Below are 20,950 nucleotides of genomic sequence, written 5' to 3' on the forward strand. Positions count from 1 at the left end.
GACAAGATTTTCTCAAACAGCAGCAATGCTCGACGGCATGAGAAGAGAGAATGTGCCAAGAACCTATATCGTAAAATGATTATTTGTGAGAAATGTCATAAGCGGATTGCCAGAAAAGATAATATGAAAACGTACATGAAGACATGTAAAGGTCCTGCTGTGCGGCAGAAAGTAATGGTATCGGTGCAACAGCGATGCATCGATGTTCATATGAGTATGCCTGGAAATGGTACTACTACTGTTGCATCGTCCATATCTGGATCGGGTCTGAAAGGTTCGTCTTCATCACCACGGTATCCTTGCAGCTAATGTGATACGAAGTTCGCATTCTCTCATGATGCACGAAGACATGAGCGGAGCAAATGTAAAAAGAATCCTTCTCGTATAAAGTTTCGATGTGATGATTGTCATGAATGGTTTACTCGAATTGATAGTTTGCGACGACATGCGAAAATATGTAAAGGTGAAGTCCGTGTGCCTACTGTTGAACTACCTGCAGACATTTCGACTCCTCGCTTTAGTTTGAAGGCTCGTGAGCGTACAATCAAAAACACAGATGCGCAGCATCCGATTGCTATGACGTCTGAACATGGACCTAAACCTAAAACAGTGTTCGGAGCATTACAAGTGAACGATAATGGCTTCTACTTGGCGCAGACTGCGTTTCGTGGAACATTGAAGGACTACTATTATCTAAATACGTTCGGTGAGTCGAAGGACATTTGTACTTTTCTTGATGATATCAGACAGGACATAATCAATCAGCTTACTGATGACGTAGCAACAAACGGTCCATTAAAATATAACTTGTGGTTGGACTGTCTATATGGAAAGCCGTATCCGTTAGATGACAAAGTGAAGAAGTGTGCATTTAAGACATCGGCTGCAGTAATTTACAGTTCTAACGATGTCAAGCAAACTGTTAAAAATGGTATCCAGAAACTTTGTCAAGAAGAGGAGAACTATGTCAGTAAAGGTTCTGGTTGGACTCTGTCTAGTATAAACCGATTGGAGCTAAGAATTAGTCATTTCACGCCGATGCGGAACTAAATGATTGATTATAAATTTGCTGGCTTTCGTAAGTGATCCTGTAGTAGAATAGAAATTATGTAATAAATATTATGTTTGTAAAAGAACTTGCGGTGTTTAATTCCTCGAACCTGTTACTATTATGTTAAATTGATGTTTTATTTCTTTTTTTTTTTGCATCATCCTAGATCGTACCAAGGACCTTGGTCGATCTAATTAATCAGTATATTGATCGGAAATTTATTTAATGATTTCTGAACTTTTTCCCGAATCTCTAGCAATATAATTACGAATTTTCCAAGATGGTGGTGTTGATGGCTTATAGGATGATGGTAGTAGAGGTTTTAAAGTCTCTTTAAGAATGTTAAACATGGTATATTGAAATTATTTTTTACATAAAATTAATCATTATTGCATCGATCGGGTATTGAACCAAGGACTGAAACTGGTCGAATCAATATGTATATTAATGAGTGATTTATTTAATGAATTTTGGAACTTTTCCCGAATTTCTAGCATTAAAATTACGGATTTTCAAGATGGCGTCGAAATGACAAGATGGCGGGTGTCACAGTAATAGATGATTACTGCACTCTATCGGGTAAGAAATTAACTAACATGGTGTCAGCGCACTCTAGCAGGTGAAAACAAGATGGTGGTCTCTATCAGACGAAACAAGATGGCGGACATGACGTCATACTAGGTGGCGATATATATGCTTTGAAAAAAAAAAGTAGTGGGAGTCAGTATGCCAGCACCCACCGCGGGGGGAAGGATCGGTCGTCATTTTTATTTTTTTTGCCCTCTCCGGGTTCGAACCGAGGACTCCGAGCTCCGTGTCGTAAATGTTTGTTTTTTTATTATTTTTTATTAAATTTTTATTATTTGAATTTTTTATAAATTTTAATTTTTTCCCATTAAAATCGGATAATAAATAAAAAGTTAAAGATGGCGGGCGTAACGGAAATTGCAACGGTGACGTCATCTTTCAAAATGGCTGTCATAATCCTAGATGACGTCAGAGGCTTATAAGTGGCTATCTCTTAGGAGTTTTATGCCTCTTTTAGGACTTTCTAGTCGCTGGGATTTTTAAGGACTAAAAACGGGAATTTTTCCCTCGAAACGGGAAATTTTTCCCTCGAAAACGGGAATTTTCAATTTATCAAAATTTTTGAGATTTTTTGGTGGAATTTTTTTCCACAAAAATTGAAATTTTGGCGATTTTTGAGGAATTTTGGGCAATTTTTACCCAATTTTGGCAAGTTTTTGAGGATCAAATTCAAGGTCAAGGTCAAAGGTCAAGGTCAAGGTCATCCAAGATGGCCGCCGTGACGTCACAATCCAAGATGGCGGACCGACAATCACAATCCACGCGCCGGCGCCAGCCGCAGGAGGAACATTCGTATACTACTTGTGACCATACATTAAAGAATAAAATTTAAAAGAATAGTTGTACTTATATAAACTATTTTCCTAATAAATGTATTTAATTGAATTTTTTAATTAAAAATAAAATATAAACGCCTTTCTTGTAGGAAAAACATCATTAAATTGACTGAGGTATATATTTAATAATATTATAGCAATAAGCAATAAGATACACAACAATTTAAATTTATTCATGTATACTTGCTTAAATCATACTTTGTATAATCCAGTGATCTGTAATTATAAAAAAGTTTTAAAAAATTCCAGTCACGTGGTTATAAACCGTGCGTTCTACCATTGCACTATCGAGAAAATTTGGGATCAGGAGGGAGACTATGCATTATCAACAGTGTAAAGCCAGTTTCTTGGGTATTTTATAACTTGGGATTACTCTTTACTATGATTATTTTAGTTAACTATATATTATCCAGGGTAAATTCACAATATTACAGTTTAACTAGGCACAATTACATGTTTTGTATTCACCCCAATGTTTACGAAAGTTACTACGTTTTGGGATTATGTGTCTACGCATGGGTCCGTCATCTTTGTGTCGCATTTCCTCTCAATGACTTCCGTTATATATTCAAGAAATTACTTCTACCAAATGCCGTTCACCGAGAGATAAGATGTTTAAATATAAATAAAATATAATTAACTAAAAATGATGCTTTATTTTGCAAAGAAAAATGCTGTTTAGGAATCTCGGCTGAAGTGAAAGAAACGAAGGGTGGGTATCGGCGAGCGAGGGCGCGAGGCAGGACGACAGCAAGTACACTTGGCGGTGCTGGACCACGTGCTCCGCTCGGCACATTCCGCGCGGGTCGGGCCCTGAGGCGGCGGCCTTCGGCGCCAAGGTCGATCAGGCGCAGGGCGGCCACGCCCCAAGGTCTGTAGGCCTTGGCCACTTCGACCGCGCGGAGCTCGCTCTGGTTGCTGAGAGCTATCTGGGGGGATGCACCACAACGCCGAAATGCCACAACGCCGAAATACCACAAAGCCGAAATACCACAACGCCAAAATGGCAAATTGACCACAACGCCGACAGCTAGAAAACTGCTGTGTACCACAACGCCGAATTACCACAACGCCGAAATACACTAACGCCGAAATACACTAACGCCGAAATACACTAACGCCGAAAAATGTCATTGCAGGACTGCCATAAAGGTTAGGTTAGGTTAGACTAGGTTAGGTTAGACTAGGTTAGTTTGGACTAGGTTAGGTTAGACTAGGTTAGGTTAGACTAGGTTAGGTTAGGCTAGGCTAGAATAGACTAGGTTAAGTTAGGTAATATTACGCTAGGTTAGGTTAGGTTAGGTAAGGTTCAGTTAGATTAGATTATATTACGCTAGGTTAGATTAGGTTAGGTAAGGTTAGGTTTGATTGTGGTATTTCGGCGTTAAGGTACATTTAAGAAACACACGCAAATTCATTCAGTTGTTATTTCGGCGTTGTGGTACACATCAGTTATCTAGCTGTCGGCGTTGTGGTCAATTTTGACATTCGGCGTTATGGTATTTCGGCGTTGTGGTAACGACCCGCTATTTGGCCTGCGACATGTCTCTCCTCGCTGTCTCGCTCCATTGGCAACGTTATCAGGGGTGTATGTGTGTTAGTGAGGCGGGATGATAAGCGCGACGCTCGCTGGTGCTTCTAGAGCGGTGTCTCCTCTGGACTGGCGCGCAGTCTTCTCGTCGTCACAGGATTACTGCGAAATTTGAGCGGTGACCGTATCATTATATTGCGGAGAAATGAATATAAAGGTGTAATGCAAGTACCCTTAAGTGCTTTCAAGTATCTACACTGGTTGTTTTACGTCTAAAAATTACTCTGAATACACGCGTTTTAGCCATTTTAACTCTTCTAAAACTACATTAAAAAAAAATAATCCGAAAACGAAAATACTTTTCGGCCCTCAGCGAACTCTTAAATGCTTTTCGTGAGCAGACCCCACTTGGATATCTTCAGTAGTTCTCAAATCGCGTTGTGTTTCCTGAAGCTCTGCACACCGTGTGTGTGCCCGGGTAGGCGGAGCCCTTAAATGCTTCTTCCGCCTATGTAGGTAAACAAAATGTAACTTAAATTATTTGTTGTGTAGTGTGCTTGTGTGTGTGTGTTTGTTTTTTGTGGTGTATATATTTTTAAGAAACCAACGAAATTTTAAAACTTTTTTGAAACAGTTACAAAAATAAATTGAAATATTTTATGTAAACTTTATTATTTCAGATTTAAAAATGTTTTGTTTAATTCAAATATTTTGCCACGCCGAGTGCAGAGAGTTGTCCTGCATTGCGCGACTCCTAGAAGTATCACGTGCACCGACATGTATAGACTCCGGTGCCTGAGTTGGGCTGCGCACCCCCAGGTGACAGACCTGCAGGGCTACACAGGTTGTCCAGACACTCGGCAGTCCTGTCAGTGCTCGTGTGAGCATCGGACAACACGACGTAACACGTCCACACCACACACAAACTAATAACAGAGTACCACTCTGGCAGGCCACCCTGACTGGGCAACACAAGTGCAACCATAGTGCTCACCGAAGTGAATAGACATGGATGCCCACCACAGTGCCATGTTTGTATATAGTTCAATTTTTGTTTCTCAGAGTCAGTGCAAATTATTATACTGTGCACAGTGAAAGACAAATTGTTTGTAAGAATGTGTAAATAAATAGTGTAAATGTGTTTTAGGTATAAGATCAAAACCAAGACATTGAGCCAAGGCTCCAAAAGGCAATACGAAAGGTTTTTTTTTTTTTTTTTAAATTTCCTTTTCATGTTTAACATGTTTATTTAAATAATTTTTTATACTTATATAAATTAGTTTAGGCAAAAGAGAGCACAGAGTGCTGGGATGTCTGATTGTAAATACCAAACTTGTAAGGTGTAAGATATGTGTTAATGAAAAATTTTGTATTTGATTTGTGTGAGCAGCCGTGACGCGCGTCCTTCACCACGTGACCGTGCAGCCGTGGCCCACTCAGGAGTAGGCCTACTTTCGGAACACAAGTCCCGCGCGCATTCCCGCACCGACACAGACGCATTGCAGTGGTTCAGCGACATCGAGTTACTTCTCACCACTTACGGGTTGAATAAAAAGTACCTACTCGTCAACTTCGAGGGGGGTTCGGCTCTCCTAGAAGCGAGTGTGTGACTGGCCTCCATCAGTTGTCTTCAAAAGATTGTTTTTCTTTCCCCACATAAAGGCAGATAATGGAAAACTACCCATTTTTGTTTTATCTCTACGGTGTCGGCCTGTAACTGCTACCAAGAAGTAGGCCAAGAAAATCTATACTAATAATAAAAGTGTTCCGAGGAAAATATTCTATACATTGGATGAAATAATTAATAAAACTTTTGGTAATGGTAAAGATATATTTTTTTAAATTTTTTTTGTTTGTTCAATTGCTTGTCTGTTTGCCTTTTTGTCTGTTCGACTGTTCGACTGTTAGTCTGTTCGTCTATTTGTCTGTACGTCTTTTGGTCTGTTGAAATATTGGTATTTTGGAATATTGGTCTGTTGGGCTGTTCATCTGTTTTTTCTGTTATCTGTTTATCTGTTTGTCTGTCTGTTTGTCTTTATGTCTGTTATTTCGATCATCAGTCGAAAACTACTTGAAATAATTAAAAAAAAAATATATTAGAAAGGGAATTGGCTAACTTAAAAACAAGGCTATATATTATTAAAGTATTTCACCTCTAAGGAGGTGAAAAGGAGATAAATAAAGGTTTAAGATAATTAATTATATCTCTGAAACTAATCAATATAAAGAAAATATATTCGGTACCAATAATTAACATACGAAAACCTCAAACTATTTTTTTTAAATTTTGTAAATATTGACACCTAAGTGGTAAAAAGTGGTAAGTATGTTTTAAAGATGAATTAATATATCTCCGAATTTAATTAGGCAAAATACTAGATATTGGGTACCAATAATAAACATTCGAATACATAAAACCACAGTTTTTGTATTTTGCAGAAATCTAAATCCTGGGGGGTGAAAAAGGGGAAAGCTTGTTTTCAAGAGTAATAAATTTGTGTCAAAATATAATTAAGCAATATCAATTACTTTTGGCACCAAAAATAACAAAACGAAAAATCTTAACATAACTATTTTTGTGATATTTAACCTCCAAGGCAACGGTCGAACCTTGGACCGCCCAATATTGTAATGTATTGTATACCAAGTATAAATTAATACTTAGATAAGGTATACTATACAAAATTAGTAATTTAAATAATATTTTTAAACCCCATCGACTCTATCTTAGTACTAATTCTTTTTTAAGTTTCCTTGTTAACCTGTTATACAAGTAAATACAACTGATGTGGTTTGATTAGTTTCCTATTTAGCCTGTGTGTGTGTGTTTGTGCGAATTAGTTATAACTGATGTGATTTAAATTTTTTAAAATTTTTGTTATGCACACGAAACATCCATGGATTGAACTACGTACCATTTTGATGGAAACATGTGCGGAAGCATGTCACAGCGCCCCGCGCACTTGCCTGGCTGCGGCGCGCTGTTGAAACAAGCGCGAGCGGCGGTGCTGGCGAGGGGCGGGGGAAAGCAGATGCCAGTCGGTCAGTCGCAGCGCAAACCGCGGAGACACCGTTCATTTGTTTTGTGATTTGTCGCGTTTTCGTTCGTTTAGTAAAAAAAAAATATTTTTGTACCTACGTGGATCCTAAAAAGTGAAAAGTGGACAGTGAAAATAGGAGGTTTCTGGCAGAATGGACGGAACAATGTTGTTTTACGCTGCCTGATAGGCCTCAAGTGGTTCCAGTGTGCCTTATATGCAATAAAACTTTCGCTATTGTTAAAAGTTGAAATTTGAAGCGTCACTATGAAAAAACTCATCAGCAATTCCACAAAAACATTCCTCTTGGCAGTGAGGCTCGTAAAGAAAAACTTCAGGCATATCTCAGTTCTTACAATAAAAGCACAAAATTACTTGTTCGTTGCATGAGCGAGCAAGAAAAATCCACAGAAGCAGCGTTACGTCTGTGCTGGACGCTTAATAAACACCAGAAACCATTTTCAGATTCTGAGATAGTGAAGGAATTTATGTTGGCAGTAGTCACGGCACGTTTGAAGAAAAAAAAACATGTCGCTGCAATTCAAAGTATTCCATTGTCAGCGAGAAGTAATACACGAAGAACTGAAATTTTATATGCTGATATTAAAAACACTCTCCTTAAACTTCTGCAAAAGGCACCTTGCTACGCCATAGCACTTGAGGAATCATGTGACATTGTTGATGATGAACAAATGTCTATTTTCGTAAGATTTCTTGACATTGAGTGTCAAATTTTTAGGGAAGAGTTGCTAGCAATATTGCCGTTGAAATGTAACATTCGAAGAGAAGATTTATTCAAGGTCACTGATGAATTTGTTACTTAATCTAACATCAGTTACGATAAATTGGTGTCGCTTTCAACTGACGGGGCCCCAGCAAAGATTGGCAAAGAAAAAGGTGTAGTAAAGAGAATCAGGGATAAAAATTCAGGTCTAATATCGTATCAGTGCATAATTCACCAGGCAGCTCTTTGTGGAAAACTTAGTGCTACACTGAAAGAAGTGATGGACAGCTTGGTCAAGTTAATTAATTTTATGAGATCTCATTCTGCTCTTCAGCACCGACATTTCAAGGAGTTTCTTTCTGAATGTGATTCAGCATATTCTGACTTACTGCAACACAACAATGTTCGTTGGCTAAGTAAATGTCAAGTTATTGAACGTTTCTGGGTAATAAAAAAACAAGTAACTCCTTCATGCAAAACTTAGATACGCAGGGAGCCAGGAAGCACTTTAAGTTCCTAACAAATAAGCACAATATGCTGGTTGTGGTTTTTCTAAAATATATTTTGAAATATTTAAAATCGCTCAACACAGAGTTACATATGTGATCTGTTACAAAGCGGGTCTGTTTTTCGTCGTAAGCTGGATATCTTTGAAAAATATATTGCAAGACAAGAATTTATTCATTTTCCGACAATTCTTGAATATAAAAAGGAGAACTCTGAAGAAGACATTTGCAGTGTTTGTAAAATTTTTGTCCGATCTTAGGAACGAATTTGCTACAAGATTCCAAGACTTTGCAGAGATGGGCAAGCTATCTCCGTTTCTTAAATTGCCATTTGAAATTGATGTAGCGGCAGAATGGACAGTTGTGGCTGCCAAGTTGTTTAATCTGTCAAAGCCATCACTTCAAATGGAAATAATTGATATGCAAGAAGATTTGTCTTTGCAAATATATAAAACTGTGTCCACTGAAGAATTTTGGGCCAAACATGTCCCAGAAAAATATGAAAATTGCAAAAAAAAAACTAGCTATAAATTTGGCCACTATGTTTGTCTCGACATACGTGTGTGAATCATCATTCTCAAAGATGAATTTTTTGAAAAACGAATATCGTTTGAGATTAACGGACGCCCAGCTAGAAGACACTTCGAATTTGCTGTTCTTCTCGAGAACCAAACTATAAAAAACTGGCTCAAGACCGTCGGTGCAGTTTATTAATTTTAGGTATTGTGTTTTATAATTCAGAATTTTATTTGAAACCATAAAATAAATAGGTAGCACTTAATTATTATAAAATGTTTTTTTCTGGACCTCGTTAAAATTTTCCCACAGTATCCGGACCCCACCTAAAACTACTTGCCAACCCCTGCTCTAAGGGGTGAAAAAGGGTTAAGTGTGTTTTAAAGATTAATAATTATATCTTCGAATTTAATAAAGCGTAATAAATGGTTTTAAAACCAATTATAAATATACCAATACGAACAACCACAATATTCATTTGTTTCGCGTATTGCAACGCCTAAGGGGTGAAAAAAGCTAAGTATGTTTTTAATATTAATAATTATATCTCCGAATTTACTAAATGAAAAAATATAATTGGTTAACAATAATAATTGTTAAAAAATTGCCAACCTAATTATATATATTTTTTTAATGCTACGCCCGATGGGGGAAAATATAATATGATATTAATAATTATAATTACGTCTTAGAATAAAATCAAGCAAAATAAATATTTTGCTACTAATAATTAACATAAATAAATACATACTACAATTTTACCATTTTGTGAAATTAAACCCTTTAAAGTTGAAAAGGAGTTAAAAATGGTTTAAGAGCTAAGCTACCAATAATAACAAACATTACAAAGAACTAATAAGTAACATCTAAATTCCTTCAAACACAATTTTATAATTTTATAAAGTTGTACCCTAAGGTATAAAAAAGGGCGAATATGGTTTTATGATAAATAAATTTTACTTCGAATGTAATCAACCACAAAAAAAAAACAAAATTGGGACCAGAATAAGCGTTCGGAAACTACCTACCACTCTTATTCCAGTTTACGAAATTCATACCCATGGTTACTTCAAATGGTAGGTATGTTTTAAAAACCAAAAACCAATTTGCATAAGAAGTTAGAAAATAAAAAAATCGTATTTACAACTACATATTGATTTTTTGTGTGTTTATTAAAATAATTATTTTAATGGGGTTGAAAAAGTGATATATGTTCGTTTATTTAAAAAAAAACGCGTCGCCGGAACTAATTAAGTAAGACTTTATTATTGGTAAAAATAAAAAAACTTTAAAATAATTCCTTATCTTATTTTAAAGTTAAAGGTACTCCCTAAGGGAGTAAAGGGGTTAAGTTTGGTTTAAAGAAAAATGCATTCTTCCGAATCTGTAGGTAAACTATATCAAAGAGTTAGAAATTATGAATAAACTGTAAGCGTATAGGCTACAGTTGTAAATTGTTATTTTTTAACTGGCCGGATTACGTCTTTTAAGTGTGTGAAAAATGAGTAAGATTTTTTTATTACCAAAATGTAATTTCTTCATGGTACAAAATCTTTGCATAAATAACGTAAATAACTTACTACTAATTTTACCATTTATCGACATTCGACCTCAAAAGCAGTTAAACGAGGACATATACATTTTTAGAGTAATAAATAAAATATCCAAGAATATCAAGTCGCAGGTAAGAAACTAATCAAGAATAACTTACAAAATGATGATTTAAAATCATATTTTAATCTTTACTATTTTTTATATTCGACCACAATAATGGTGAAAATGTGGTAAATTTTTTATTAAAAAAAAGTCGTATCAAACTAATCAAGCAGGATGTTCGTTATTTAGTTCGATATATATTAACATACGAAGTCTACAAACGTTTTTACAATTTGCTGAAGTTCTACTTTTTAAAAGGCGTAATATTGTAGCAATGGTTTTTACATTAAAAAATTATCTTCTGATTGAATCTAACTTAATCTAATGTATTGGAAATGATAGATGAACATACCTTCAGCTATTTTATCTTATTGAATGATCTCTGAAGTATCACCTCTTTAGTTTTAACAGGGGTTGATTAAAAACATGTCAAAAATACTAAATCCATTAAATAAGTTTTGGAAGGATAAATTTAATCGATATGTAAATAAATTATTGTTATAATTATTTTGAAATTTACATCCGCGGTAAAAAGGAAAATACGGGATAAGTTTGGTTTTTGTTTGGTTAACGAGAATTACCATATTTACTTAGTACTGAATTTGTACATGTGCATCCATGTGGGAAAGAAAAGGAGAGGGTGAAAAACTGTTGAGAATTGTATTTAAGAAATATTAAGCAAACTCCGAATCGAATAATATGTTGGATAGTAAATTGGCCATGTCTACTCGTTATTTCAAATAAAGATGCGTTTGTATCAAATATCCTTAAATAATGAGAAGTATTTGTAATAAAGTGAAATTATTTAATTTTTCTGAGCATAGTTTTAACCATAATAAATGAAAGTATAGTGGAAACTATGGTACGCACATAGTTAAAATGAAATAGGTGCGTGTATAACCATATTTAAAATGATATACCCCATGAAATGAAAAAAAAAAAAACAGCTAAGTCTGATTTCATCAAGTATTAAATAATTGTTTATTAAGTATACTTAATTGCTCTGTTTTCCACGTAGGTAGAGAGAAATGCCTTACACTTCAAAGGTACTAATTAAATAGAGCTTTGAGTATTTTTCTCAACTATGCAGTAAGTAATTTCGTAACCCAAAATAAAACGTACGTTTTCACGATGAAAAAAATACAGGTTATGCTAACTATGAAATTCATATAGTTAAACACAATGTTCTGTATATATATATATATATATATATATATATATATATATATATATATAAAATAAAGGTGAGAGTTGGTCTTTCGCATAGCGTTAAAATTTGGTTCACATATTCATTAGAAGGCGTTTGTTTACTAATCAAAACGATCTTTTTAAATGAGTTATATATTTCTAATTCTTTTTTATATTTTTTCCCATTACCATCGACACTCGACCGTCAGTACTCCGTGCGAGTCTTTAAGTAGAAAAAACACTCTCAAACTGTTTGCTGGTTCATTGTCACCATGTCTGTTCCAATTGCAAATTCTAAATGTGGCATATTTTATTTTAACATTCTATTCCTTTTTCTGTGTCATTGTGGCCGTTAACATTTCAGTTTACATATAGGTTTTGGAATTTAAAAAAGCTGTTTTGTTTTATATTTTCTCTAAAGTAGTTTTGTATAAATTAAAAATGCGTTCTTTCTTCCTAAACAAATGCAAAAAATTGAAAACACATAGCTACTTGTTATTTAAACCTTACAATGTTTAATCTAATGTGGCATATCTCGATCTATAACTGTTCCCGTTATACTTAATACATATTTGTCTAATAAGATAGCTTTTAAAACTTCTATTACATTTTTGACGTGACAACGTCTAATAAATCAATGAACAATGGCTGCACGCACGAAAAAGGGTGACTCATTGTCCCGTTACGCTCATTGTACGCTTGCGCCGCATCTATCTCTCTTCCACTCGATCGGAACAACCATTTATTAGACTTTATCGAGGCACATTAGATTTGAAACACTCCCATTCGTTTCCTACTTTTCCTATAATCGTCCTATCCTTAACAGAATAACACAGATTGGAAGAAGTTAAATAGCAAACATGTATAAAAGTTATAGTTAAAATAATCTCTTCGTTAAAGTAATAAACATATTTGAATTAATGAGTGCAAATAAAAGTAAATTTATCCATTGGATTTTAGGTTTCATTTCACTCCTTTGTATCCATACAAATTAGTGATAATTCAATAAAAATGATTCAATTTTAATCATAAAAGTATGCAATCATTTCATCAACGTTTTGTTATGACGTTGTCACGTTAAACTATCGTCCGTTAACCGACTTTACAGACAACCAATTTTTTTAAATCGGTGAATGGACCACCGTCATGACTCCACAGTCCTGAGGCGCGCGCCGTCTCTTCCATACCGCGCGCACACGCTTCATGCAGACTCGCATGTGGCATGTGACCCCGGCCCCAGTACAGATGGAGTGTAACCATACATTTGTTAACTGAAACCTGTATTTCAATAGTGGCCGTGCCTTTAGAGATTTGCCAGATGGACTCTCACCATAGAGCGAGTTCGGAAAACACACGGCTGCGCGTGAAGGGTCCCGATAATATATATAAGGTAACTGTAGTCACGCAAGTGGACGTGGCTTTTAACTTCTTTCTGAGTGATTTGTGACACTGCAGATTTGACTGGTTTCGAGCCAATAGTTTGGAGGTCATATCGCAGCTAGTTCTTCAGTCATTAGTATTTCTTAGCCTTACAGTGCCAATTTAATTAAATTCCTTATTTGCTCACACTACATAATGTTATCTATCAATATAACATCTGAAAAAGTATTTTGCAATTAAACCAAAAGTTAATAATTAATTTTTGTAGTGAACATTTTCGTCACATTCTTATTATAAAACAGCTTACATAAATAATTGTTTAGGAAAATTTTAAAGAAAAGTTATTAATTATTAATAATTGTTTTAAATTAAAGAATTTTCGCTATACTTTATATATTTATATTGTTAATATTTAATTTATTGTACTACACTATGCTTGTACAAAATACTAATAAGAAAAAAACTTTACAGGCGACTTTCAAGCATTAAAAAATCCGGTTTTCTTACTGTAAGTGTTCAAATTCCAATAATCCTCGCAGAATCGCAGGCAAGCAATACGCCACGCTCGGAATGCGCTCCTGCAATCAGCACTCCGGGAGAGAGTCCGCAGAAGCCGCTACGCGAAGAGAGCAGGATGTTTGGGAGGGGGGAAGGGGGGAGGGTAGAGAGAGATAAATTGAGGCTACGGGCAGCGGGATGAAAGGCCACAACTGCTGGAGTTTAACAACCGGCAATTTTCGCCCGCTACCGCGTGATTGCGCTACACGATGAATTATGCGAGAGAGATTTTAGGAATCCTAATTAAAACTAACAGGAAGCGATGACGTTACCCATATTATTTGGAGAGGAGTGTTTGAGCCGGAGCAAAAAAAAAAAAAAAATTCACAGCCATTTAAGTTGGAGGAAAGGAAGACAATTTTTTTTCCGTTCTTAAGCGTGAAAATTATATGTTCAAAAAAATTATTCCATACGTGATTGCATCACGTAATTAAATTGTGTGAAATGAGTCCACTTTTGCTAAGACTAGCTAAATAAAAAAAAATTAAAATTAATTGCTTTTTCTAACAGTATCAAAAATTAAATATTTTAGGGTATGGATAATTTAATAAACAAACTCTATGTAAAAAGAATATTATTAAATAATAAATATATTGTTAAGTTTTTGGGAGGGATTTGTTATTGAACTTGCATGTTCGTTACTTGATGTAAGTTTTTGGACATACGCCATTGCTAAGAACTTTTTCTGTTGAAGAAAAACTAATAAATAAAATAAATAAATAAAAATACCCAAAAAAGACAAAAAACACACAAAATTATTTTTTTTTCTTTTTTGGGTATTTTTATTTATTTATTTTATTTATTAGTTTTTCTTCAACAGAAAAAGTTCTTAGCAATGGCGTATGTCCAAAAACTTACATCAAATCATGCACTCCCATTGCACAAATCTTTTAAAGACATGCATGTTCGTTGTGCTTATATCACAAACCGTCTGAGACAAAATTGTGCTACAAACATTTCGTCCCCAGAATCAGTACTCATAAATTATTTACTAATGCTAAATCCTCGGGTGTAACACACGGAACTAGACCTTGAACATATGTTACAGTGACTACGGCTATCGTTGACTCTTCCTTGTTCTTAACGTTTCTTTAATGACTCTGGAGTCATCACATTGTCGTGTCACCTAAATTTACAATCTATATATGTCCAGCGTAAAAACGAAGTTGTGTATTAATATTCTAAGGAAACATGGGAAAATACTCAGAGATAGTTAAGAAATTGCCAAACACGATACCTTACAGACTGGCTCTAGGCAAAGATAGTTGATCTCAATAAAATTTAATTTGCTCCCGATTAGACTGTCTGATAAGGATTTTGTGTAGAATATGAAATTTTTGTGAAATGGACCGTGACATTTGTAAGAGTTTTAATTTTTGGCTTTTGTTTTATATGAGTTGTTCTAGCAAATATTTTCCTGTGATATGTGTATTTATTTTCTTTTATGAATTATGTAGCATAAAAGTTTTGAATACAAAATGCATACTGCCGTGTATTGTAAACTTCCGTTTTTTAAATGTAATTTTTTCCTGAATTAATCTTAAAAGAAAAAAAATAGAAAATGCTAAATGCTAAATTTCAATTAAATCTGTTACCTAAATTGTTCATAAATATAGTTATGACAATAATATTGATAAAAAATATTTTTGATTAATATTACCAATGTCTGTTTAAATCTTACAATTGTTTTATGGTTTTACATTACTTGGATATTGGCGTCTTAAGGGCTCCGCCTACCTGGTCACACAGACGGTGCGCAGAGCTTCAGGAAAAAACAACGCGATTTCATTACTACTCAAGATATCCGAGTGGGGTATGTTTACGAATAGCATGTAAGAGTTCGCTGAGGCCCGAAAAGTACTTTTAATTTTGGATAATGTTTTTAAACGGTAGTTTTAGAAGAGTTAAAATGGCTAAAACGCATGTTTTCAGAGTAATTTTTAGGCATAAAACAACCAGTACAGATTCTTAAAAGCACTTAAGGGACTTGCATTACACCTTTATCTTCATTTATCGGCCATATGATGTTACGGTCACCGCTCAAATTTCACAGTTATCCCGTGACGACGAGAAGACTACGCGTCAATTCAGCGCCTTGCGCTTAGATGCGATACCGCGCTAGAAATACCATCGAGCGTCGCACTTATCATCCCGCCTCACTAACACACATACACCCCTGACGAGGCGGGCCCCTTAAGTACTTTTGTTGACAATCTATGTTTAATAATACTTGTTTTAATTTACGAAATATTAAAAAATAACTGTATAACAACCGTAAATAATATTTGTTAAATAAAATGTAAAAGAGTTTTAAAAATCTACAAATATCCTCTAAGATGCGTCATTATTATTTTTCTTAAGAAAAATAACATTATTTGGTTTTTAAAATTATTTTTTAACAATGCTTACTTTGGATCTGGATTAGGTGTACGTGTTTGGAAACTTGTCGTAAATTAATTTCAAAGAAGTGAAATATAGAAGCCGAACTTACATTAAATGTAAAATTTTAAAAAATTATTACCAAAACAATGAATTCCGAATTACTTAATCATTACTGCAAATTCATTATTTTACTAAAAAAATTGTTTCTCTGTAAAGTCGGTTTACGGACGCTAGTTTAATGTGACAACGTCATAACAAAACACTGATAAAATGATTGCATACTTATATGAATAAAATTGAATCATTTTTATTTTAATCACAAAATAATAAATACTTGAAATTATACTAGTTATAAGATTTTTAAAATGCAAGAATAATTAACGTTTATTGCTATAATTGTTGTTGTATTAAGCAATTAAAACCAGATTAACATTTCACTTCACTTTATAAGCAGTCGACGAAACAGTTCACGTCTAGATGACTTGTAATTAATTTTAAAAACTGGCATTTAGCTATAAAGTTTAAATATAATTATTAACAAGTTTTCATATAAATTACTGTAATCAAATATATATCTTAAATTATATGAATCACCATAATTCTTAAGTCAATTGTAAGATAACATATTTTTACTGCACTGGCCAACAGATGCTACTTTTTTTTTTAATAATAAAAGAATAAATACGTGAAATTATACAAGTAATAAGATTTTTAAAATTCAAGAATAATTAACCTTCATTGCCAAAATTGTTGTTGTAATAAGCAATGAAAACCATATTAACTTTTCGTTTAAATATTATAATGAACAAGTTTTAATATGAATAAACTGTAATCAAATATCTAACATAACCTATTATTACTGCAGTCGCCGACATATGCTAATTTTTTAAAATAATAATAGAATAAATACTTAAAATTATACTAGTAATCAGATTTTTAAAATGCAGAAATAATTTACCTTTATTGCCGAAATTGTTGTTGTAATAAGCAATGAAAACCAGATATTAAAATCTGTCGAGAAAATTTTTGTTTTTATGTCTTCCAGTGCTCAAAATGATATGCAATTGTGGCCCCGGCCACGAAATTTTATTTATAATTTATTAATAATAACGCCTCTCGCGATAAACAAAGGAAAATATGTATTAAGGAGTGCCTGGTTCCCTCGATAGTGGATAGACATCGCGATTCATTCGGTTCGCGTCCGTCACCGTAGATGGCAGCACGGTAGGGGAATAATATTATTTCGTTTTTATAACAAATACGCATCCTAAATACACCATACTTATTTATAATGTGTAACAATATTTTTTAAAACATTGTGCAAAAGATCCCGGGTGTAATTTGAATTATTATGTGTAACTGTAAAACACCATTGTTCGTTAAAAACGTATTTGAGTATTCAACATTACTTTTAAATAATCGTACCGATTGTGCTGACAATCGGTGGGCGATCGTTAAATTATATAATAATAATAATAATAATTCAAATGACGAAAATATGATTGAAAAGTCAAATCGATGGTTGTTCCAATCGAGTGGAAGAGAGATACCACGCATGCGTATAATGAGCATACAGGTCACATCCGTAGTGGGACATCCGTAGTGTGACAATGTGCGTTACGGGACACTTTTTCGTGCGTGCAGCCGGCGTTCATCGATTTATTAGACGTTGTCACGTCAAAAAAAAATCCTCTAGCCGGGAGGAGAGTCATCTAGGGGGATCGACGCACACAGGTGGTACACGGTCACAAACAAGAGGGCATGTAGGACTAGAGGTAGCGCTGACTGCCGCCCGGGGCGCGGTGTCTGAGGGCAGCCACGACCTGGCGGGGTCAGGGGCCGGGTCGTCCATTCCGGCGGACGCGAGGCCTGTTGTGCAAATACCCCCTGGTCCTTATGCAACCCGCCGGGCGGCGCCGCGTCGCGGGGAAACGCGTGGTCCAGGGGGGAGGTGGACAGAACTGGAGCGATCGGCGCAGAAACACTACCCCCTTCCCACCTTTCCTTCTTACTACAGAGAACTACTTTCTTCCCGCGGCACGCAACACCCGCAGCAACAAGGCCGCGCGCCGAAGGCAGGAAGGAAAGGCCGGCGCTTGTCCAAGCGTGAAGCAATGCCGACAGCTCGTGAACTGGGATTAGATTACTCGTCATTGAAATGAAAACGTATTAAAAAAAAAAAAATTACACTCTTTTTCCTTGTGAGAGCTTCAAGATGTTCTTGCACCCCGCAGAAAAGGTGCAAAAGTGTTAAATTGTTTTGTTCATTTTTTGAAGAAAAAAAAAAATTCATTATCATGAAGCTTGCGTATATATTAATCAATATTATACAAGTTTGTTTACATTTTCTTTCTATCAAAGTTAATACGAGCCAAGAAATTTCTAAAAAACATTTTACTAACAAAAAAATATATTTCATAAGCAGGACTGGTTAACCAAGTACGGATCCTTGAAGATAATAAATACATTGAGCCATTCGTATAATATCTAAGTTATTATATAATTTCCCGGTGAAAATTAACTCCTGCTAATCAACATCAAAACAACTAAATTTTTTCCTATTATTTAAAATTAATTCCTATCAATCCTCATACGGAATAAATATCAATGGCTCTTTGCCAAGTAAACCGGTGAATTTCTCATATTTTATAGATATATTTGTATGTATAAAAGCAGTGAATTTTCTGATAAACTAGTGTAAAATAATTTTTTGTGTGCAAAAATTTTGGTGTGTCCAAAATCTTTTCCTACTACTCTTATTCCATAAAGCATAAAAAAACCTTACTAGTTAAATTATAGCAAGATACATACGCACTTACTGTAGAAACGGGATATTCCTTTGCAAAATATCTATATATTTTAATATCTTCGACACTGATTAGGTTGTAAGGAATTTTTTGTCCATTCAAAATGTTTTTATTCAAATGGATAAAAATTTGGCAATAAACGTATACAAACATTACATTTAAAATATTTTAAGATTTTTATAAAAGTTATGATAAGCAACAACTTATTGTTATAATGCTTAATATGTGTGTCCTAAACAAGAATTGTTACTTTAAAGTATAGTACAAAGGATCAATATAATGTGTTTTCTTGGCAGTGAACTAACAGAATATTCTTTGAACTAAGTCACTTAATGATATCATAAATTCAAACCTGGCCCTAGAGGACTTCAACTTGACATTGCAATTGAAGTGGTATCAAATCGTATCGAATTTACCTGCATGAAGTTGTCTAATAATAGAATTAGCTGTAGAAATTATACAAAAATTGTTTGCTTTTGTGAAACCGCTCTTACTTTAAAAAATGTCATATTTACGTTAGTAAATAATGTTTATCAGTTTAGTTGAAAGCAGTTCGTTGACTTTTTAAAGAAACAAACGCTATTGACTGTACTTCTCAAAAAAATTATATGAAATTTTATAGAAATTCAAGGACTTTGATGCTGCTGTATTCAGAGCATCCTTACTTTTGCGCCCCTTCTGAACAAAACCTTTGGATGTGCAAATAATAATTGGTTGAACTTAAAAGCATTTGCAATCGTGAGCAAAGTTTTGCAAGATCCACTTTGATGGGGGGGGGGGGGGGGGGGGGGGGAAGGCAGATAGCTCTAAAATTTATGCAATATTCCAGTTCCATCCTCTTCTTTATAGCCTTTCAAGACATTATCTTTGCGAGCTTCTGAAAGCATTCATATATTATTCTTAGTTCGCTTACAAATTGTGCCTGAAATGTCAGTGAAATAAAGTGCCTCGTTCAGTTCGATGCGAAATGTATAAATTCTGCTCCTTTGCAGTATACCACTGTAGGTGGTCTACCTTCAGAGGTTCGCACGGGAGCGCATTCATCTTCAACCACCGACCAGCCCAGCTGTCACAAGCAGCCTCGCCTACACTTTCCCCCAAATGTCGTGAGATCCAGTTGCGCTGTGGCGGTCGTGTTCCCAAATGTGAACGAGATGTGTGTGTTTCGCCTGTCGCTGAGCGCGATCCTCCACCGAGAAATGTTGCTTCGTTTCGTGCTGAAATAACGATCCGCACTCCGCAACTACGTTATTCATTGGTGATTGAATTTACAAGTTTTGGGACAAGACTTGATCTCCCGTTGCCAGTTACGAATCTTTTGATTTCTGGTCTTTTGATTTGCTAATGGATACTTTATTTCTAAGAATATATTTAGTTTTTGCTGCAATTGCTGCTATTTTTTTCTTACTTTATATTTTTTTGGAACATATTAACTTAATTTATATTACTGAAGAGATATTACTTTCTTACTGAAATGCCAACTCCATTGCTAGGATCCTAGGATTGAATCAAGAGTTAGACATGACAGCAAAGAAAATAACCAGCAATAATATTAATTAAAAATTAACTACAGTAAAGCTCTCAAAAAATTTTATTTTGAAAATGCTTAAGACACAACATACTCAATTCTTTACTTAGTTTGCTTTGTATATATTTACAACATACGTCATAGATTTGGACAGCTTAGATGGTCATACTACAAGTCTGGTGCAGATATATTTTTGATTATTATCACTTATTACGTCAAAATTAAATATTTCTTCGTGGGGTGGTTGAAGGTAGACAATTGTTATAAAGAACTACATCTTCAGGTACTTTGTGAAGCATGCATTTTTGATATTGATGCAAAAATAGTGGTTAAGCAATACACAAATTAAGATATTTTAATTATTAAAAATAAAATAATGAACTTTTTCAAATATTTTTCTTATGAAACATGTTATTAAGACAACCCCGTTTACAATAACTAAACATGACTTACATCACTTAAAAAGAAGATTCTTTAAAATAATTTGTGCTCCCACGATTTAAGATACTTTAACGTGTATTCTAAATAAATAAAAATAGTGATTACTTAAATATAATTGATTTTTATTTTTCATCGCATTTGGTTGAATATACAGAAGAAATAGAAAACATTAAACGGAAGTGCTGAATACAGCAGACCACACCAAAAATGAAAACATATT

General features: G+C 34.5%; 1 protein-coding gene across 1 annotated transcript in view; it reads right to left on the reverse strand.

Moving 5' to 3' along the window:
• LOC134542720 (cadherin-89D) overlaps window positions 1-20,950 on the reverse strand; it is a 153,667-nt gene that overhangs the window by 130,882 nt on the left and 1,835 nt on the right. Inside the window, 1 exon segment of the mRNA XM_063387193.1 lies at window positions 3,270-3,404. Coding sequence (XP_063243263.1) covers window positions 3,270-3,404 — 135 coding nt within the window.

Source organism: Bacillus rossius, assembly GCF_032445375.1.
Source record: "Bacillus rossius redtenbacheri isolate Brsri chromosome 9 unlocalized genomic scaffold, Brsri_v3 Brsri_v3_scf9_1, whole genome shotgun sequence".
NCBI lineage: Eukaryota > Metazoa > Arthropoda > Insecta > Phasmatodea > Bacillidae > Bacillus > Bacillus rossius.